A 23,659-nucleotide genomic window follows, 5' to 3' on the forward strand; every position below is an offset into this window, starting at 1 on the left:
CCCTCCCCCTTTTCTGATGAAGGGTCTAGGCCCGAAACGTCAGCCTCTCTGCTCCTATGATGCTGCTTGGCCTGCTGTGTTCATCCAGCCCTGCACCTTGTTGTCTCAGATATTGCAAATACTGGTAGAGGGCATAAAGTTGGCTACGGAGTTAGGTAGAGCAGTTATTTTAGCCAAAAATGCTGCAAACTTCATTGACATTCAAGTTTTTAATTTTAACTATGTGGTTGGTCGAGATACCCAAGTCTCCTCACATCCAAATGAACATTACTATATTCAGGAGTAGAGGCTTTTGTGCTATCCATTGAGTTCAGCATGCCTGCCTGGGAAACACCACCACCCTCTCCCCATGTCTCCGATTCTCCCCCAACACCTTCCTTGAGGCCTCCAGACATCCATCTGAAGGTCCCCAAAGCCTTGGAGATTCCCCTACCCCATATTCCCAAGGAAATAACAGGCAACCCGGGATTTCACACTCCTTTCCTCCACAATTCCCAATCAACCACCCATTTCATCCTCTCTTCAAATGAGCTCACTCTTGGCTGAGATCAGACCAGTGCCTGTTCACCCTTCCCCTTCCCCAAATGCAGTGCTGTCCTCCTTGGTCCTGCAGCAGGCATTATCCTGCTCCACATCCGACAATAAACCAAATCAATCAGGCTGACTTTACTGGATAAGGAACTGATTGGTTGAATTGCACTTTACACCGTGTGGAGAACCAACTTTACTGTGTTTGGGGAAGATACAGATATCCATTGTTGTTATACAGATATCCAGCAGGGATGTCAAAGGCTCAATAGAAGTAGGGAACACTTCATATGTCAGTCAAGGATAATTGGAAGAGAACTGAACTGGTTGAATATATCAGTGAAACAAGTAATCAGAGGGGTTGGACTCGGTGGCATGCGAGATTACCATGCACTGATTAACTAGCTAACATACAAGTAATGAGCATTTGTTTTAATAGTTAAAAACAAACTAAACAAGCACATAAATGAATGTAAGATGACCTTGGAGGAACTGAGGACCCTACAACAGGTCATTGTGGCCAATATGAAATGTAGAAGCGTATTACAAAACAGAAAAACTTTGAAAATTAATTACCTTGGAGGACATGGTCCCAGGTTGCAGACTTTAAGGAGCTGTGGAGGGTGGCGATGGATGACACAAAAACTTTCATCCACTTTCTCTCGAGTCTGTTTATTCAGGCAAACCACATTCGCTTCTTGGACACCTAGTTAGAATTTATAACATCAAACGATTTTCAGTAAAAGTAGTAACTAGAGAAGGAATCAGTGTCAAAAGTGACAATTTTCAGTAAAAGTAGTAACTAGAGAAGGAATCAGTGACAAAAGTACATTACTCATCCCAAGCATGTAATCAAGAGTCTTCTATCAAGCTTCCTTTCAAGATCATAGGAAATGTTTGAAATGTTTCCTTGTATTACATATTCAAAGGTACATATTCAGCAACACTCTTTATAATATCCCTGCACTTACTACGTTTAACGTAACTGTGTTCTGTATTATTTCAGTATGCTGCCTTTTTTTTTGGAAAAAGCCAATTTGACACAGAGATAGTAGAGAGTAACAGGTCTGAAGCTTCCCAGGAAACACTAATTGCATGTGGAAAGGAGGATGAAATGGGCCTGATGTATTTGGAGAACTTCACAGACAGAGATGGAAATGAAGAGGCATGCACCATCTTGAAGCTATATTATTTGATTTGTTCATTATAAGCAACAATTAAAAATGCGCATCTTTTCACAATGATTTGCACAAATACCTGCCAGTTAATTAAATGACAGTTCAGCAGAGCTCTGGCAAGCTTGGTTGAAGACTACCTAAATTGAGCCCTATATCAGTGCCTTAAGGCCAGGAGAGTTGACTTACATTTCATTTGCTTTGAGTTCAGAACCTGATTCTTGAAGAGTTCTGTTTTGTGATAACCTTCTTCATTTCACTATTGGCCATATAAAAACCTAATGTAGCATCCTAAATTCTGGGAAAGGTATAATATGCATTGGCCAGCTCAAAGGGTAGATAATTAGCACTGGCCTAATTGTGCGGTCTGACCATGCACCTTGATTTATTCATAATTATTTGACTTAAGTGCATACTAACCTTTTGTGCTTCATGCATTGGGACACGCAGATTCCTCTGCATCTTGGAGCACTGTAATCTCTCACCATTTAGATAATAGGTTTCTTTTTTTTACTCCTCCAAAAATGGTCAATTAGACATATTCCCACATTATACTCCATTTGCCAGGTCTTTGTCCACTCACTTAATCTATCTTTATCCTTCTCAAGCATCTTTATATCCTCCACACAACTTATTTTCTTACCCATCCTTGTGTCATCAGGAAAATTAGCAACCATATCTTTGGTTCCTTCAGCCAATTTATTGAAATAATTTGCAAATAAAATTGAGGCCCCAGCAATGAACTCTGTGGCACTCAAGACATTACATTTTGTAAACAGAAAATGATTCATTTATCCCTACTCTGTTTGCTGTTGGCCTTCCACAGGTTATTCAATTGAATTCCTCATTCTTAAATCCATGCTGACTTTGCCTGATCAGATCATCAATATTCAAGTGTCCTTTATCTCATTTTCATAATATAATCTAACATTTTTCTTATTACTGACATAAGGCAAATAGTCTGAAGTTCAGAGTCTTCCTTCTCCATCCCATTTCCTCCTTCCAATCTGCTGGAACCATTGCAGAATTTGTAGAATTTTGGAAGGTTATCACCGATGTGTCTATCTTCTCCACAACTACCTCTGTCAACACTCTCAGATGTAGAGTGTCAGATCTTGGGACTTAGCAATTTTCAGTCCCAATAATTTCTCCAATACAATTTTCTTATTGACATTAATTTCCTTAAATTCCTCAATCTCCCTATTTCCTTGGATTTCTAATTTTTGGAAATTTCTTATATCTTCTTTAATGAAGATAGACAAAAATTAATCATGCGACTTCTCTACTTATCAATTCCTCCCATTTAATTCTCCTGACACCGCCTGTAATTTGCTTCACATTTGTCTTGGTAAAAGCTTCCTTTTTGTATGTACAGTACCAAAAGAAGTTTTTACAGTCCGCTTTCTGCTTGTTTACTTCATATTATATCTTCATTTATCAGTTTTTTTGGTCCTCATATGCTGTATTCTAAAATTTTCTAATCAATAGGTTTAATTCTAATTCTGGCACCTTTATAGGTCTTTTGTTTTAATTTTATACATTCTTAACTTTCTTCGTCAGTCACGATTCAGTGACTTTTTTAGGGGGGAGGGGCAAGAGCATTGAACCCTAAGGAAAGTATAGTTCCGTAAACAAGATAGCAATTCTTTATAATCTAACCATTACTTATGTACAGTCATAATCCTTAATGTATTGTCCACCTCAACTAGTTTTCTCCTCACACCGTCACAATTTTCTTTAATCAAATTTAATACCGAGACTGAACTAGCTCATTTTCAAACAATGTAAAATTCTCGTAAATTATGGTCACGTTTTTAGTGTGTCTAGAATTTATGTAGACTTCTATGATTCGCCCTAGTCAGCTTATTCCAGGTCTCTTGCAATTCATTCAAGGCCACTGCTTTCCTTGATTTTGAAAGGCTCATGATGACACTTTAGGAATTCCTCCTTTCACCATACTGATAATTGGCACAAAGTTGTTAAGGCAGCTATCAGGTAAACATTTTTGTAGTTCTAACATGCTAGAGTCATGTTCCATGTTCTTGCATAAATATCATTGTTGACTCTACTGGTACAGCCTGGCCGAGGAAGCAGCAAGATTGTACTCCTGGATTTTCAGGATTCTAGTTGCTCTGATACTAGAGCTGTCAGCCCTTATCCAGTGACATGAATTACTAACTAAGGAAATTAGGACAGGGGACAGACTGAGGCAGGTGAAGACTCTGCCACAAGCATTGCCAGGGTTCTGCTGCTGTGACCGATATAAATGTAAAGGTAAAGCCACCATCATTTCAAAGGACCACAGGAATGCTTCTCAGTTGAGTGTAACCTTTATACAAACACACATTTGATACCTTCATTTCTCCAGCAGGCCTCCTGAGCACTACCTTTTAGGAATTATTTGTCACAGAACAGGCAGAAGCACATTCCACTGTAGGACTGCTAGAAGCTCTTGCCATTCTTTACATCTTGTATTGTCTGGAATTATATATCTCTATTCAAGATAACATCTACTTTGCAAATGGGCCAGCAGTATTCAATCTACATAAAGTTTCCTGTGCAAACATTGTACCAGTGGAATGGACTAAAGATCAGAATGATCAAGTTGTGGATATTTCATCACACTCCCTCTGCAAAGAGAGATTGCAGGCATCTGCACACTTCAGAATAAAAAACTGTAATTGTTTTGTGACATGTGATGACAGTCGTAACTATTCTAAACACTAAGTGGATGCCAAGTGAGTAACTAGTTCCTTCTGAACAGTACCTCCTTGAGTCAGAGACTGTCTCTGGAGACAATGTAAGTATGTGATTATACTAACATATTCCTGCTCACCAGTGGCTGCGTTATATCTGTACCCTTTATACCACTTCCACTCTCCAGCAGATATTCAGGTAATAAAAGGAAGAATCACATCTAATGGGAAAATTTTACTATCACTGAGTGAGTGAACTGTGCAACATAAATGGGAGTTTACTTGAGAATTCTGCATTAATCAGTGCTTCCTGCTCAGTTTAACATACCTTTAAATTAATGGCTGCCTTTGAGTTCTATATGAAAATAAGTTTTTTGAATAAAATTAACTTCTCAGCTAACAATGTTTACTGTTGAGTTTAGACCATGATTCACTAAGCAAACATTTTCCTTTTGGTTAGCACAGTTTAAAATTGCTTCAGTAATTAAAGTACATTTGACTTTCATTACTTACTAGGCATTAGTCAAAGCTAATGAACATTTATCAATTTACTCAGTGCTTGATTGTTTATTACTGGTACCGCAATACTGTTTACAAAGTAATGTTATCACAATTAGTCCCTGTCCTCTCAATTCAGAACAGCTCCATTCCTCATACTCAAGCAAAAGAATGCAGAGGCTGCAAACCTGGACTTACAAAGGAATGTTGGAACACTGAAGAGATCTGGCAGTATTGCTTGACCTGCTGAGCATTTCCAGCATTTTCTGTTTTCATTCCATTCCCTCAATTTTGAGCATCTCTCTTCGGTTAGGTTAAGTGAAGAATTAATTCAAATGGGGCAAGGTACAAAGCACATAACAAGCTAATAGATTGAAATGCTTTGGAAGTAAAACTTGACTGCTATTAAGCAATATACTTATAAGACGATCGGATAGTGTTCTGTCTTAATCTATTTTCCCAAATGACTAAATTTATTTGGTGTTATAGAGCACTGCTGCAAGAAAAAGAACACATTTTGTCAAAGCTTTCTATCTTGAACACATCAGGACATACACAAGAATGAAGAGGTAAAGTGGAACAACATTTTATACTGCATGAAAAGAGAAAACTTTTTGGTTGGTAAGTGGATTCTGTTTGGCAGAGGCGCTGCCATGGGGAACGAACCATTAGATGATAATTGAGTGTTAAATGCTAAGCTTTGTCGAAATTTAAACCAGGAAGGTTGACTATGATTCGTCAAGACATTGCTCTGAGCAATGAACTAGAGAATTGCTGCAGACTATTTAGTTCAATTGAAACAGTTGCAATACTAGTACATGTTCTTTGCTGTCTAAAGAAAATCATGGCCCTGTTTTTCAAATATATGTAGCTTTTGATAAATGTAGTGAGGAAGATTGTCAAGTACAGCAGAATATAGATCAGTTGGAAAGTGGGGTAGAAAAATAGCAGATAGAGTTTAATCCAGACAAGTGTCAGGTGTTTTATTTTGGGAGGTCAAATACAACAGGAAATTATTGAGTGAATGGCAGGATCATCAGGATCATTGATGCAATGCAAGTACATAACTCACTCAAAGTGGCCACACAAGTGGATAAGGTGATAAATAATGCATACGGCATGCTTGCCTTCATTAGTGTGGGCATTGAGCATAGAAGTTGGCAAGTCATGTTGCATCTGTATAAAACTTTAGTCAGGCCACGTTTGGAGTATATATGCAGTTCTGGGCGCCACATAGGAAGGATGTGAAGGCTTTGCAGAGGGTGCAAAGGAGGTTTACAAGGATGTTGCCTGGATTACAACGAATTTGTTTTGAGGAAAGGTTGGACAAACTTGGATTACTTTTGCTAGAACGGCAGAGACTGAGGGATGACCTGATAGAAGCATATAAAATCATGAGAGGCATGGATAGAGTGGATAGAATTCCCATGGAGGAAATGTTAAATAGCAGCGGGTATAGGTTTCAGGTGAGAGGGGGAAAGTTTAAAGCAGACATGCGAGGCAAGTTGTTTTTACACAGAGGGTAAGTAGGTGCCTGGAATGTGCTGCCAGGGGAGGTGGTAGGAGTGATAGTAATGTTGGAACACTGAAGAGATCTGGCAGTATTGCTTTTCCTGCTGAGCATTTCCAGCATTTTCTGTTTTCATTCCAGGGGCATTTAGACAGACAGATTGACTGGCAAGGAATAAAGGGATATGGACCCTGTGCAGGCAGATACGATTAGTTTAGAATAGCATCATAGTTGGCACAGATATAGTAGGCTGAAGGACCTGTTCCTGTGCTGTGCTGTTCTATGTTCCTGTACTTGCAAGATATGTCAGAGTTTTTCTTACCTCCTGCACATGATTCTGAACACTGGGTGAAACCCTCATAATCCCAGTCGTACAGCTCATCAAAATCCTGCAAATTGGTGTACAGTAATTCTGCGTCTTCAACGTCGTATTCTACTGCTTCCCCACTGCATGGTCCAGTGTAGCAGGCTCGTTCCATCTGTGGTTTTGGACCTTCACATTCATCATCTGGCAGGTCTTCCACCGATTGAGAAAATGACAGAAGCACTTGGCATTTGACCTTGCGACTCTGACTGCCAGCTCCACAGGTTTTGCTACATGGAGACCAGTGCTGTGGAATAAACCTGAGCACACAATTTATTGAATGCATCAAGAGTTAGCCAAAATAATAAAAACCTTCCAATAGCCTCAAATGAAATGAGCAATTATACTAATACCTTTCAGAAATGGCAAATAATTTTACTTGTAAAAAGAAAAATAGCTGTAGTAATTCAGAAATTAAGACTAAACCAACAAATTTCAGCTGTGTGAGCAATAAGTTAAACATCTGGAAAAAAAAGTGGATAAAATGATTAAACATTTGTATAGAATTGAGCAAGAATCCCCATCATCTAAAATACTAGACAAGACCCTGGACTTTTGTAACATCTAAAATACTGGACAAAAGCTTGAGCTCACGCTACAACAAATACACAGAGCCAAAATGACTTTAGTCTGGGACTATTGTTAAAACTGGAATTCCAATACACACCTCCACTCCATGAGAACAAACAACCAGACATAGTACTCTAGACTGAAACTAACTTTTAAATCTTTGACTACGCAACTCAGGCAATTTGGAACCTATACAGATACTGGACATTCAACTTCAATCAGAATCCACTTACATGTACTCTTAACTATCAGGGAGCCAACTGATCTCAAAGGGAACACAAGAAACACAATGGACACCACAGGAGATAACAGAACACACAGTCTGTATAACTGCCAGGCCTGATCTCACCAAGGGAGAGCCTTTTCATCAACAACCTTCTGCAGAAACAGCTTCCCCAAAGGTACCAACCCCAACAAGCAGCTTCACAACCAAGAACCACAGAGGCTGGACAGAGAAGCTGAATTGGGAAGACAAACCAAGGGCATCATCGCAACCGAGAGGGGGGGAAGTCAACCAAACGCTATCTGAACAGTAGCTTCCAGACACAGGTCAGTTCCGAGCCAAGAGAACCAATGGCAAGAACCTCAGCAACCAGATGCACTTTAAACCTGTATTTTCCTTAGTGGTCAGCTGAAACTCTCGAGACCCCAAAATATCCAACCTACCTATGCAGAGAGGGGAGGGCAGGTGATGACAGTACAGGAACCCCAAGATTAGGAGGTCTGATTAAAGTTTCTGTGATTGAAACTGCTGTTTCGATTCTAATATTGTTTAATCTGTGTTTACTAGTGGATTTAATTACTGTCCTCTGTTTAGTTGATTGTGTCAGTTTCGCTGTTTATTACATTTGCGTTTATTTCTTGTATTATACTTACCTTGTGTATTTAACAAACACAGAGTTTCTTTTTGCCTGAAACACCTCTACTGCCTTCTTCATTTCAAATTCCTAAATAAGTCCAGTGTCAGAACCAGGGATCTGGGGGTGATTCAAACCACCTATAAATCAGCAACTTAATTATCGCAAACCAGAATCCTTACATCTGTACTAAAAGCAATATGCTTTCATATCTTTAGCTGTGTCTTTGAAACCAAGGTGTAGATTTTGTACTGTATTTATAATTCAGGAGTCCCAGCCCCATTTCTGTCAGATCCTATTTTTGCTGGCAGAGGAACAAGGAATGGGATGTGACTCGCATACTATGGAAACCCAAACCCAGGAAGACCATTTGAAATCAGTGTTGAGTTCAAGAGACCTCATTTTTGCTGGAGTGTGGGCCTGATTTTTTTTAGTGCAGATGTAAATGCTTATAAAAACAGATAAAGCATGTGTAGTTGTCCAGCTGCGAAATTATGTACATCCCTGATCTTTAAATTTTGAAAAAAGGACAACCTGACTATATCTGAGTTCAGAAAAAGTAGGGCTTACAGTTTCAATTGCTGTTTGTTGACATAACCATTTGTGCTATCATTATAATATTATGACTGGTTAACTCCTAAAATATGTCATTTTCACAATGGATAGACATAAAATTCCCAATTTACTTCACAGCTCCAAGAGGTTATGATGAGATTAGCTGACTGATGTGGGTTTATGAATAAAAATGTTTGTTTTTAAGGAATTAATATGGATTTAAATCTATTGAACGGCCTTTCAACAATGATTTCTTTAATGTAGTGAAGTTTATAACAGATGTATGAAATTTATTTTACTTGATATCAGCATGGCTCTTGAGGTTTGCCCATCATGATAATGGGTGAGTTGGTATGGAGCATGGAAAGGCAAAAGCTGGTGGGTGCAAAATCCTGGGTCGAGATGAGTTGGCATTAAATTGATGGGGGCAACAATGGGCCATGAGAATAAGCAGCGGTCATGGCTTGCCGATGAGGTTGCATAGAGGCAATAAGAGGGTTTGAGGGGCTAAGTGGAGGCGCATGAGTGGCTTGGAGGGTTATAAAGTCCACTAGCGTGGGTGGGCCATGGGTTGCGTTGAGTTGGCATGGAGAATGCGTACAGGGGTGAGGACTAGAAGTCCTAGCATTGAAAGACACAACTGGGATGACCTCCCAGAGAAGTGAGTGGGCTTTTTAACCAGTCCACCTTGACGTTTGGCAAACCTTCTGGCTCCCACCATACTATTTCTGGGGCGGAGGGCCTGAATGGAGCACACACTGAAATGTAGATCTCACAGTTCAGGCCATTCTTTTTCTGCTGAGGCAGGTCTGGGGAGCCAGAATATTTCCTGGTGCTGGGCACCCGCCCAGGGAGCAAAGTCCTGAGACTAATATTCCAACTTCGGGCATAGTGATTAATGATTGCAGACCACATTCTTTTCCTGAGTAAAAGTCAGTTTTGGGTGCCACTCCATGTTTCCATTTCTCGTGGATACACCTAGACAATCCATGTTGGCAGTTGAATCCATTGTGCAAGGCTAAGGTCCTTGCATTCTTCAGAAATGGTTCATGCCAATGATTGGAGCTTTAGCTATACTTGCCTTTCTAATGTAGGGACATGAGGGATAGTTTTTACTATCATTCTCTGGGCATTAATTCCGGTGAAACAATCGTGACATAATTACAAAAAAGCCTAACTTTCATACCATTGTTGTGTGGTAACTTGTACAGTGGATGAAACAATGCCTTCTGCCAAGATACTGTCCCTGAAGTGAGAATGAACCAAATTGTATCATCTTGCTTCACTATAGATGAAGACAGTTAACTCAACACAGATTGAAAGGCTATTAATGATATCTCATTGCTCACTATCATATCTTATGGTGAAACTGTCCATTGGGACAGTCATCTTGATGGTGCAAATCAGGGGTAGAGATAGTTGAAGTAAAACAATCAACCCCCTTCCTACCCCCATCTAACCAATTCCAATTTTAACATTCCTTCCTCAGCCACAAACACCCAGCTGAAATGGTCAGCACTATTTGCTGAAGGTCACAGATGAAGTTTGTTTTCAACTTTGTCTATATCATAGTCATCGTATTTAAAAATAATTCATCAAAGAGAACATTTGTGTGAAAGAAGTAGCTTGATCACATGATCCAATGAAACAGCATATCAAAAGTACTTTTTTTACAATGCTAAATAAAATAATTCCATTTCAACTTTTTTACATTACAAACACTTTTGTAGGAAAAAAAATCAAGTCCATACATTGCGTGTGAAATGATTCCAGTTTTGCTAACACTGGGAGAGCAGTAGTCACATGCTTAGACTGGGAGCTATTCAAACGTTTTGTTAAAGTCAGTGTGAGCAATGTATTCTCTCTCTCTGCTCTGGATTCCGTTCTCAGACAGAGAGCAGTAACAAAACAAAACTACAAAAAAAAAATCACTGCAATTTTGAAACTCAAGCTGCAAATCTTTTGTTTATTCAAGTCACAACAGGCAGTAACCTATTTTTCTATTCAACCTGTTCAGAGATGTTATTACACACCTCTGGAGCAGATGGAACTTGAACCCGCGCATTCTGATCCAGGGATAGAGACACTACCGCTGCATCATAAAAGAGCTAAGACAACAGGCAGTAACAGTAACAGGCAACATCAGCTTCAGCTGTACATTGTTAACCCTTAGCTCACATTTACATGGCGTAGCCAATATCCTTGTCTAACAGAAATTCCACAGAAATACAGCATATGTGTTCCACATAAAAAGTGAGCACAATGAATACTTCCACATTAGTACTTGTACTATTCAACTAATAGATTAAAAAATGAATAACATCACATTATTTGTAGCAAATCTGATTTAACTGCAGTTTTTAATAAACAGCTCGACCAAGGGTGGTTTTGTTTGTGTTTGATTGTGAATGAAAATAAATGCAGATAACAATCTTATAAGGATATACTTGTGTGTGGTGATGTGCTTAGTAAATATATTGTTCCGAGGGTGAGAAGTTCATGCATATTTTTTGGTTATAATGGTGTGATTTGGATTTGACAGGATATATCTTGACTTTGCATTTGCTACATTTGCTGATTCCATTGGTTTTCAGAAGAGGTTGCAGCTTTCTCCAATTCTGAAACTACTTGAAATACTTGTTAAGTAAGACATCCTACTTTTAAGGATCCATATTTATCCACAACCTACAATTTTGATAATTAACCATTGCTCAATACATTGCCCCTATTGCTAGGTTATTTATGGTATACTTTTGCAAAACTGTTCTAAACACAAAGCTAATTATATCTTTTAAAAAGGCTTGTTTATTTGCAAAGTTGCATTTTGGTCAAAGTACAAAAAAATTGGTCTTGTATAATCCTGTTGCTTGATACTGGCAACAAATACGAAATGAAGTTTGTAAACAACTTTAAATGATTATATTCCACCCTCTTTCTTACATAGCCATTGGAAGCCAAGTGCTTTCTATGTAATAATGAGGTGCATGCTGCAGTCAGAATTCCCCTACACAGTATGAAATTGAACAGGAAACAAGTGGAAACAATGACCAACGGGTCTGGCATAGCACAATGCAAAGCATTAGAACAAGGGGACATCGCATTTTAGATCCCTTCCTCGTTATCATCTGATACTGTGTAAGGCAGAACCATTGAATCTGCAAATAGTGGAGGTGCTTTTGATATCATGACAGATAATAGGCCACTATTTTCTCCCTGTGTATATCTAACCCATTCAGGCTAAACATCACTCCTGGTCATTCTCTGAATAGGTTCAAATCACTCCATTCGCCCACTGCCTCCTTGACAATTATACAACTCGGAGGCCAAAATTAGTGGTGAATTGAAGGGATGGAGATGAAATGAGAAGGAAAGTATATTACATGGGAACTGTGAGGGATCTCAGAAGCATTGAAAAAAACAGGATGAATCCTGCATGCATCAGACAGAGAAATCAGTGAGGCCCAGAGTGGAGAAAGTTGATAAATTTTCTTTAAAAGAGCTCAAAGTCTAGATTGAAAAGAGCATCATGAGGGACAAATGACAGCCGACATATCTCGCCGATGTCAATGAGAACACTAACACATTCTGGCCAAGAGAAGGGGGTGGCAATTACAGAACAGTGGGTGTGGATTTTTACTTAGTGCAGTCGCCATGGTGACAGACATCCTCACAGGATCATGGAGATTGGGTGACCCAGTTGTGGCTGGACACTAAGCTTCCTGTAGCAACCTATCAATTCCAGCACAATATCACATGACCTGGCACGTCTCCAGCTTATAAACGTGGTGGGTGAAGGGGGAAACTGGAGTTAGCTAGAGAAGGCCAGGATGGAACTGTGGGGACTGGATGAGAATTCCTGCTTCTATGAACCACACAGATGTGAATAGTTTATCAGTTTTCTCTGGCTAGGGCAGAAAGTAATTGCCAGTGAATGGCCTGTTGCTCTATATGCCTGACAGAGAGAGTTAGAGAGATGGAGAGTAAAGGGGGAGACAGAAGAAAATAGAGATAAAGAGTGGAAGATTGGGAGAAAGAAAGAGACCATGCATAAGGTGGGTAGTTGTAGTACGTGCAGCATGTGGGAGTGTGCCTGTGCACAAGTAAATGATTGTGTGCGTGCAGATGGGTCAATGTACATGAATCAAGTAGGAGCATGAGATTAAGCAAGTGTCTATCCTGTGTGAGATCTTTAGTATGAGTTTGTGTTCAAGTAAGAGTGCTAATGAGCATTAGACTGGACACAGTCTAGCCTGAGTTAGCTGGATGTAAACTGGGAGAAGGCAGTGGTTTAATATCAGTAATATTAACAAAAACACCTCTAGTAACTTGTGTCTTTAATGCTTCTATCATGCACAGTATCAGAAGATAGGGGGAAGGGATCTGAAATACACTACTTCACTCTGTGCCAGGCCTGTTGGTCATTGTTTCCAATAGTTTCTTGTTCCATTTTAGACTGTGGAAAGGAGAAACAAAACCAGAAGAACACATCAAGATGCAGAGAAAATTCTATAGTTGGGTCAGATTAGGTGCAGCTGTTCTTTACCAAATAAACTGGTTGAAATCAGAATGAGAATTGTTCCCAAAGGAATTACAGATTCTTAACATTTATCAAAAAAACTGAATTCATAGCCTCATTATTTTTGACATATGCTTGTGGTTTTGAAGGACCTGTTGTTTGTGGGTTTGTTAAAATATTACAGCCATGCACGCACATTCTAGTCAATTTAATACATCGTGTATGACAACAAAACTACTGTCTCACTTTAGCACCAACATATTTCTGAATCATATGTGGAGTTTAAAGATCTGTCTTTTGCTTTTATGTATGTTGTGTATGGATCTCTGAAAATATATTTCAATTTCTTTTCATTAAAGAGCTAATAATATCCTACATATGGCTTCCAGATTTAAATGTTAGTTTAATGCTTACAGCACAGAAGCGTGATGTTATTTATTGCACTGCTCTTGCCAAAACTATAACAATTCGAACAAAAATCTTAAATCACTTATACTCAGGAATTTAAACCATAGAAATTCTTTTAAAAGATACCTGTTTAGTAACATGACTTCTGAATGCTGTTGTGGCATGAAGGGTTCAAATAGATTAAGGTATAAAATGTCTGTTTCCAATCAGCAGATAATAAATATATATGATCCAAATCTCTTGCATTGCACATGTATACTGCAACAAATAATACTGCTCTGAGCATCCTGTATTAGGCATACATTCCAAAAATACAGTACTAAGAATACCACACGCTGCACTGACAAACTGTACATATAACGTTCCATATGTTGGCTTTAATGACTTCTGCCTCAAGTCGCTAAACAGAGAGCAACTACATCAGAGATCACATGGCTACTGCAAGTCACAATTCATGAACAAGTGTATTTCTCTTCAAAGAATAAACAGCAAAAGAAATTATGCATTAAAAGTTACTCCAAAATACAAGTTCAATTATTAAAATCATCTCTCATGAACAAAAACTAATTATTCTAGCATGTTCCACATCCATCTATCCACAAATGCACAATCTTTAAAAAATGTAGGTCTTTTAATACGCATTGTTGATGACTTCACTTGGAGTCTACTCATTCCTGGAGTGACATTCCTTCTCCAGGAACTGACGTTGCAAAGCCGAGTTTTGGTGCAGTGGTAATTGTTGTTGCTGATCTATTGCCCCTTTTGGGGAATGGTCAACCTCTGGGACCAATGTCATTCAGTACCCATGCAGTTAGTGACATCACATCTGCTTCATCAGTTACTTACAGTGAACATATAACTTTGTGATGATGGTACCATTACTTGTTTACATTCACAATGGCTGATAAAGGTGACAACTTCAACAAAAGTAAAAATAGATAAATCTGCAGTTCCAGATGAAATGAATCCCAAGCTACTGAGTGAGGCAATGGAGGAAATAGCTGGGGAACCAACACTGGAAAAACAGCACCACATTTTCCACTTGGGAACTCTGCAGCCTTCTGGATTTAATTTTTAAATTCGACGATTTTAGGGCACGTGGCACCTTCACCCATGTTCTTACCCCAATGTCCACACACCAGGCCTTGTTATCACATGGTCTGCTATTAAACACTACCCATTGTTAGCCATGAATAATCCCACCAGGCCATCGTCTCTCAGACCATCCATAACCTCATCACCTCAGGAGACCTTCACCCACAGCTCCCAAGCTCATCATTTCCCAACCCTGCACCGCCCGCTTCTATCTCCTTCCCAAAATCCACAAACCTGACTTCCCCAGCTGACCCATTGTCTCTGTATGCTCCTGCCCCACTGAACTCATCTCTGCATACCTTGACTCTGTCTTGTCCTCCCTGGTCCAGGAACTTCCCACCTATCTTTGGGACACTACCCACACCCTCCACCTCCTCCATGACTTTCGATTCCACGACCCCCAAAACCTCATCTTCACCATGAATGTCCAATCCCTGCACACTTGTATTCCCCACGCACAGGCCTAAAAGCCCTTCGCTTCTTCCTCTCCCACAGACCCAACCAGTCCCCCTCCACCGAAATCATCATCCATTTAACAGAACTTGTCCTTACCCTTAACAACTTGTCCTTTAACTCCACTTACTTCCTATAAACCAAAGGAAAGGCTATGGGCACCCGTATGAGTCTGAGCTATGCCTGCCTCTTTGTAAGGTACGTGGAACAGTCCCTCTCCTGCTATTACACCGGCACCATTCCTCACCTCTTCCTCTGCTACACCTTTGACTGTATCGGTGCTGCCTCGTGCTCCCACGAGGAGACTGAACAGTTCATCAATTTTACTAACAACTTTCACCCCAACCTCAAACCTCACCTGGACCATCTCTGATACCTCCCTCCCTTTCCTGGACCTCTCTGTCTCCATCTCTGGTGACCATCTCAACAGCAACATTTATTTCAAACACACCAACTCTCATAGCTACCTTACTACACCTCCGGTCACCTACACTCCTGCAAGAATGTGATCCCTTACTCCCAATTCCTCCGCCTCCACCCCATCTGCTCCCAAGATGGAGCGTTCCACTCCTGGACATCCCAGATGTCCTCCTATTTCAAGGACCGCAACTTCTCCCTTCGGTGGTAGAAAATGCCCTCACTTCTGTCCTCAAACCCCCTCCCCCCAACAAAAATAAAGATGGAGACCCCTGATCCTCACATACCACACCACCAACCTCCGCATCTAGTGCATCATCCACCACCAAAGAGATATTTCCTTCCCCACCCCTATCTGCCTTTCATAGGGACTACTTACTCCACGACTCCCTCGTCTGCTCCACATTCCCCACTAACCCCACCACACCCGACACCTTTCCCTGCAACCGCAGGAGGTGCTACACCTGCCCTTACACCTCCCCCCTCACCTCCATCCAAGGCCCTAGACAAAATTCCCATATCCAACAGGGGTTCACCTGTACATCCTCCAACTTGGTCTACTGTATCCATTAGTCCTGACGTGGCCTCCTCTACATTGGTGAAACCCAACGGAGACTCAGTGACAGATCTGCAGAGCACCTGCACTCCGTAAGTTATAATCAACAACACCTTCTGGTTGCCAACCATTTTAACTCCCCCACCCACTCCCTGGGTGACAGGTCCATCCTGGACCTCCTCCAGTGCCACAATGATGCCACACACAAACTGGAGGAACAACCTGTCATGTTCCACCTTGGGAGCCTACAGCCTGATGGCCTAAACACAGAATTCACCAGTTTCAAAATCTCCCCAAACCCAGCACCATCCCACATCCAACACTCCCTCTCATCCCCACCTAAAAAAACTAATTTCTGCACAGCAAACTCTCACAAACAATGTGACATTTGCCAGATAATCTGTTTTGTGATGTGGATTGAGCAACAAATACTGACCAGGACATTAGTGTAATCTTCTTTGAAATAATGCCATTAGACCCTCCACATGCTCCCCAGTGAGTTGGTGAGTCTTCAGTTTAGTTTATCATCTGAAATGTGGTACATCCAACAGCTCTCTGTACTGCACTGGAATATCAGCATTGATTTCCACACTCAAATTCTGAAGTGGGACGTGAACCCATACCTTTCTGGTTCATGAAGAAGACTGATACCCACTGAGTCATTGATGACAAGCACAAATAAAGATTAACCATGACCTCAGTGAATGATGAAACAAGCTGGAAAAGTTGAATGGCCTCCTCCACTTCCCCTAAGCCTAGGCTCCTATGAATTGTTGCTTATCATTTACCTAACTGAAGTGATTCACTGGATGAAAAACAGACTGTGATCTCAGTGTTAGGATCTCAAATTTGCACATATTTCATTATGACAAATCCAATTGCCTTTTGGAGGTCTCTCTGGAATCTGTTTTCATCACACTTACTGGTGTTGCATCCAGATCTTAACAAATCTCTGAGATTTTAATAATTGCCCATCTGGAGCTTTTTGTCCGTTACTATAAAACTCTCCCCCCTTTGGTTTCCATTGCGCTTGCCAGAGGAAACAGTTTCTCCTTATTTACTCTATCAAAACTCAAAATTTTAAGTAACTCTATTAGAATGCCTCCTAATAGCTTCTGCTGTCTGGAGCATAATCCCAGTTTCTCCAGTCTCCCAAACTAAATAGTTTCCAGGCAATGTCAAATTTTAACCAATACAGTTAGGGGCATCACTCTTTAGTATATTGTGAATATTGTCATATATACTTCAGATGCCAGATCCTCAGGAGTTTCACCAGTAATGTTCTGCACTTGAAAATTATGGAGTTATATACTCCAGTCGTCCATATTTTCACACAAATCTACTAATTGTCAGAAGCAGTTGAAATAAATTAGTTCCTCATGTCTCTCAAATTGATGGTGTAAGCTGAGTGCATGGACCATATCTGCAATGCACGGTCCCTTTGATGTCCATCCAGCTCCAAGTTTCTTCACCACTTGTAGTCAGAGCTTTCTCTCGGTACCATCGCACAACACACAAGGACAGCAGAAGCTTTTGCACGAAATACAAGTTCCTAAAAACAAACCAGCTAAAGGAACTGGAACTGAAATAAAGCACACAGAGGATAGACTGCTTGGTCACTTTAACTCATTATTATTCCTTGTTTCTGTAAAGTACAAGCTCTATGGCACTCGTCTGCTTTGCCAAATGACACAATGCGAATAATGATCTACCCAGCTGTGCCTTATTAAGCTTTCAAACAACAAATAACTTCTGCCTGCAATGCATTTCAACATGTTACTGTGTAAGTGACAGTTTGAAAATTTAGTCATTATCCTACTACAAAACTGACAGAATCTAAGAACAGGATTTTTATTTTATTCATTCATGGGATGTGGGTGCCATTGTCTGGGCCAGCATTTATTGTCCATCCCTACTCATCCTTGAGAAGGTGGTGGTGAGCTACCTTGTTGAATCACGACTGTCCATGTGCTGTATGTAGCCCACAACGCTGTTAGGGTGGGAATTCCAGGAGTTAATGGGTCTGGGTGGGATGCTCTTCGGAGGGGCAGTGTGGACTTGTTGGGCCGAATAGCCTGATTCCACACTGTAGGGGTTCTATGATTCTATGATTCTTAAACAAGCAACGTTAAAGGAATGTCAACACATTTCCAAGTCAGGATGGTCAGTGCTTGGGAGGGGAACATGTAGGTGGTGACGTTCCCATTTATCTGCTGCCCTTGTCCTTCGAGGTGGTAGTGGTCATGGGTTTGTAAGGTGCTATGGACCCTTGATGAACTTCTGTGGGGCATCTTCTATATGGTACACACTACTGCTACTGAAAGTTGGTGATTGAGGGCATGGATGTTTGCAAATGTTGTGTCAATCAAGCGGGCTGCTCTGTCCTGGATGGTGTCAAGCTCGAGTGCTGTTGAAGCTTCACTCATCCAGACATGAGGGGTATTCCATCACACTCCAGACTTGTGACTTGTAGCTGGAATTTGGGGAATCATGAAATGAGTTACTTGCTGCAAGATACCTGCCTTTGGCTGCTTCTTGTATCCACTGTATTTATATGGCTAGTCCAGTTCAATTTCTGGTCAAGGGTGACCTCAGTATACTGTTAATGGGGGAATTCAATGATGGTAATGCCATTGAATATCAAGAAATGATGATTATATTCTATCGTGATGGAGATGATCATTGCCTGGCATTTGTGTGGCGTGAATATTATATGGCACTTTTACATCCTAAGCTTAGATATTATCCAGGTCTTGCTACATTTGGACATGGACTGCTTTAGTATCTGAGGAGCCAGGAATGATGCTAAACATTGTGCAATCATCAGTGCACATCCCTATTTCTGACCTTATGATGGAGGGAATGCCATTGATAAAGCAGCTGAAGTTGATTTAGAGAAACCCCTTCAGAAATGTTCTGAAGCTGAGCTGACTGACATCTGACAACCAAAGCCATCTTCCTTTATGCCAAGTTCAGGTAAATTTGCCATGGTCTTAACAGGCTATAGGCCTGCTCTCTCATTAGAGAAAGCTGACTGATGGTTTAACCTGAGGGTCACCGTGCCTCAGGCGAGGGGAGAGATTGAAGAAGAGAATTCTTAATGTCAGTGCAAGAATTGAACCCACATTATTAGTGTCACACTGCGTTCCAAACCAGGTATGCATCCAACTAGTGAAGGGCTTTTCCCCAATTCTCATCAACGCCAGTTTTTTAATGACTCCTTGATGCCATGTTGGTCAAATGCAGCCTTCATGTCACTCTCTCCTCACCTCCAGAATTCAGCTAATTTGTCCATGTTTGAACCAAGGCTGTGATGAGGTCAGGAGCTGAGTGGTCCTGGCAGATCCCAAACTGGCCAACATTAAGCAGGTTATTTCTGAGCAGCTGCTGCTTGATAGCACTGTTGATGATGCCTTCCATCACTTTACTGATGATCAAGAGTAGACTGATGGGTTGTTAATTGTCTGGGTTGGATTTTTCCTGCTTTATGTGTACCAGACAGAGCTAGGCAATTTCCCACTTTGTTGTGTAGATGCCTTTGTTGGAACTGTACTGGAACATTTTGGCTAGGTTTGCTACAGGTTCTGGAGCACAAGTCTTCAGTACCATTGCTGAAAAGTTGTCAGAGCCCATGGCCTGAAAGCCAGCATCTGTGTGGCTGGGGGCCTCTGGAAGAGGTCGAGGTGGATCATCCACTTTGCACGAGCGGAAGATTGTAGCAAATATTTCAGCCACACACAAACTGGAGGAACAACCTGTCATGTTCCACCTTGGGAGCCTACAGCCTGATGGCCTAAACACAGAATTCACCAGTTTCAAAATCTCCCCAAACCCAGCACCATCCCACATCCAACACTCCCTCTCATCCCCACCTCCTTGACACTACCTGTCCATCTCCTTCCCCATCTGTCTGCCCCACCCTTCCCACTGACCAATCCCCAATACCCCTACCTGCATCCACCTATCACCATCCCACCTGCAATCCCCCAGCCACACCCCTCTACCCTCTATTTATTTCCCAGCTCCCTTCTCCCTCCCCAGTCCTGATGAAGGGTCTGGGCCCAAAACATCAACTCTCCTACTCCTCTGATGCTGCCTGACCTGCTGTGTTCCTCCAGCTCCACACTGTATCGACAATAATCCCCATTAGCAGCTATTCATTCACCTGGGCTGATTGTAATCCACTCCTGTCTCTGTCCAACTGTTCTTCTTTCTCTTTGGGCTCAATCTCCACCTATCATTTACTCCTTACCCCCTCCATCAACCCTATTTTCTGCATTAAAAATAACTTCTTCCTAGCTACCATCAGTTTTGAAGAAGGGTCACTGGACCCGAAACATTAATTCTGATTTCTCACCACAGACCCGCTGAGGTTTTCCAGCAATTTCTGTTTTTGCACCGATGATAATGTTCAATTCCTCTCTGGCCACAGCAGAGGTCCCAGAAGTTTGGAAAGCAGTCAACGTGGTATCATTATTCAATGAGGGAGCACAGGGTAAGACAGGAAACTACAGACCAGCCAGTCTAACCTCAGTCATGGGGAAATTATTGCAAGCAGTTCTGAGGGACAGAATTAATCCGCACTTGAAAAGGCATGGATTAATCAAGAACAGTCAGCATAAGGGAGTTCATGTCTGACCAACATGATTGAATTTTTCAAACTGGTGAACAGGTTTGTAAACAGATACAATTCATTCAATTCAGTCTGCTTGGACGTCAGTGAGGCTTTCTGATAAGGTCCCGGATGGGACACTGATAGTGAAGGTAAGAGCCTATGGAATCCAAGGGAAATCCACAAATTAGATCCAGAATTGGCAGTAGCAAGAACAAGAGATGAAAGCTCGGGGTGGTTTTGTCACTGGAAGCCTGTGCCCACTGAGGCTCTGCGGGGATCAGTGTGGACGCCCTTGTTGTTTGTAGTATATTTGAATGGTTTAGACTTTAATGTAGGAGGATTGCTTAGTTAGTTCATGGATGATAAAAAAAAATTGGTAGGTTGGTAAATGTCAAAGAGGATAGCCTTAGATTACAGAATGATATATACAGACTGATCAGTGGCAAATAGACTTCAATTAGAATAAGTGTGAGGTGATGCATTTGAGCAGGACAAAAAAGGTAAGGGAATATCTGATGGACAGTAGGACCCTGGGAAGCACAGAGGATCAGAGGGACCTTAGTGTGCATGTACGTCAGTCCTTTGAGTTAACAGGACAGGTAGATAAAGTGGTTAAGGAGGCATATAGGATGATTACCTTTATTAGCTGAGGCACTGAGTTTAAGAATAAGGAGGTTATGCTGTAACTGAATAAATAAAAGGCTAGCTCACAGCTAGAACATTGTGTGCAGTTCTGGAATCTGCATCCATATTATAGAATGGATGTGGTGACACTGGGGAGGGTACAGAGGAGACCTACCAGGATATTGCCTGGGCTGCAGGGTTTTAGTTATGGAAAGAGATTGGCCAGACTGGGGTTGGTTTCCTTGGAGCAGGGGAGGAACACAATTGAGATGTGTATAGTTATTTGGCAGGGTGGGGGGGGAAGCATAGATAGGGTAGATAGGAAGAGACTTGCCCCTTGGTGGAGGGATCAATGACTGGGAGCATAGATTTAAGGTAAAGGGTAGGAGGTTACAGGGATGTGAGGAATATTTTTTTCACCCAGAGAGAGGTGGGAATTGGAACTCACAGACTGAAAGGGTGGTACAGATAGAAACCCTAATAACATTTAAGTAATACGTAGATGTGCACTTGCAATAACTAGGCATACAAGGTATGGATGAGGCACTGAGAAATGAGATTAGAGTAGATAGGTGCTTGTTTTTGACTGGCATATGGCTTGAAAGGCCATTCTGTTAGCTGTGACCTCATTGATTCAATGACTATTCAGGTACCAAATCGCCAAAAGGGCTGACTTTTGTTGACAGCATTGTGTGTGCGGATTCTGACTGGTTTCTCTAATATTCAGCTCTGATCATGAGTTGGCTGCTTTCTCAAAGGTTTTCTGCCATTTCATTTTGATTTTGTCACCTCTTCCTGCTTCAGTTGTTGGCTTCAATAAATTTTTTTTGCAATTGCAATTGGAGATGTATGGACTTCAGCAAGGCGTTCAACAATGTTACCCATGGTAGACTGGTTAACAGGGAGAACTAGCCATTTGGATACAGAACTGGCTCGACGGTAGAAGACAGAGGGTGGTGGTGGAGGGTTGCTTTTCAGACTGGAGGCCTGTGACCAGCAGTGTGCCACAACGATCAGTGCTGGGTCTACTGTTTTTTGTCATTAACATAAATAATCTGGATGTGAACATAGGGAGGGATGGCTAGTAAGTTTGCAAATGGCACCACAATTGGTGGTGTAGTGGACAGCGAAGAAGGTTACCTCAGAGTACAATGGGATCTAGATCAGATGGGTCAATGGGCCGAGGAGTGGCAGATGGAGATTAATATAGATAAATGTGAAGAGCTGCATTTTGGAAAGGCAAATAAGTTCTGGGGTGTGTTGCTGATAAAAGAGACCTTGGTGTGCAGGTTCATAGTTCCTTGAAAGTAGAGTCACAGGTAGACAGGATAGGGAAGAAGGCATTTGGTATGCTTGCCTTTATTGGTCAGTGCATTCAGTACAGAAGTTAGGATGTCATGTTGCAACTGTACAGGACATTGGTTAGGCCAATTTTGGAATACTGTGTTCAATTCTGGTCTCCCTGTTATAGGAAGAATGTTGTGAAATCTGAAAGGATTCAGAAAAGATTTACAAGGATGTTGCCGGGGTTAGAGGGTGTGAGCTACACAGAGAGGGTGAATAGGCTGCGGCTATTTTCCCTGGAACATTGGAGGCTGAATATTGGTGACTTTATAGAGGTTTATCAAATTATGAGGGCCATTGATAGGATGAATAGCTGAGGTCTTTTCCCTGGGGTGAGGGAGGCCAAAACTAAAGAGCATAGGTTTAAGGTGAGAGGGGTAAGATTTAAAAGGGACCCAAGGGGCAACATCTTCCTGCAGAGGGTGGTGCGTATGGAATGAGCTGCCAGAGGAAGTGGTGGAGGCTGGTACAACTACAACATTTAAAACACATCTTATGGGTAAATGATGGGAAGGCTTTAGAGGGATACAGGCGAAATGCTGGCAAACGGGAGAAGATTAATTTAGGATACCTGGTTGTTATGGACAAGTTGGGCTGATGGGTCTGTTTCCATGCTGTGTAGCTCTATGACTCTAGGTAACTTGAGTGCAGTATGACATTAACTGCTGACGAGACTCCTTTCCATGCCTTCAGTGAGTGTGTCTTGTACACATCCATGTTGGATCTAATCAATTATTTTTATAATCCTGCTGAGAAGATAATGCTTTATAGTACTTATTAATTTCATCATGAGATAACAAGTTGTACAGCTGGATGAACACAGCAGGCCAAGCAGCATCAGAGGAGCAGGAAAGCTGACGTTTCAGGCCTAGACCCTT

At 41.3% G+C, this 23,659-nt stretch overlaps 1 protein-coding gene across 1 annotated transcript in view; it reads right to left on the bottom strand.

Annotated features, from left to right (window-relative positions):
* LOC109921924 (ADAMTS-like protein 1) overlaps positions 1-23,659 on the bottom strand; it is a 499,722-nt gene that overhangs the window by 108,547 nt on the left and 367,516 nt on the right. Inside the window, exons 15-16 of the mRNA XM_048595307.1 lie at positions 6,730-7,031; positions 1,105-1,234 (exon numbers count right to left, since the gene is read on the bottom strand). Of these exons, the coding sequence (XP_048451264.1) occupies positions 1,105-1,234; positions 6,730-7,031 (432 nt within the window). The remainder of the gene's footprint in view (positions 1-1,104; positions 1,235-6,729; positions 7,032-23,659) is intronic.

The sequence above is a fragment of the Rhincodon typus genome, chromosome 3 (assembly GCF_021869965.1).
Source record: "Rhincodon typus isolate 14 chromosome 3, sRhiTyp1.1, whole genome shotgun sequence".
Classification (NCBI taxonomy): Eukaryota; Metazoa; Chordata; class Chondrichthyes; order Orectolobiformes; family Rhincodontidae; genus Rhincodon; species Rhincodon typus.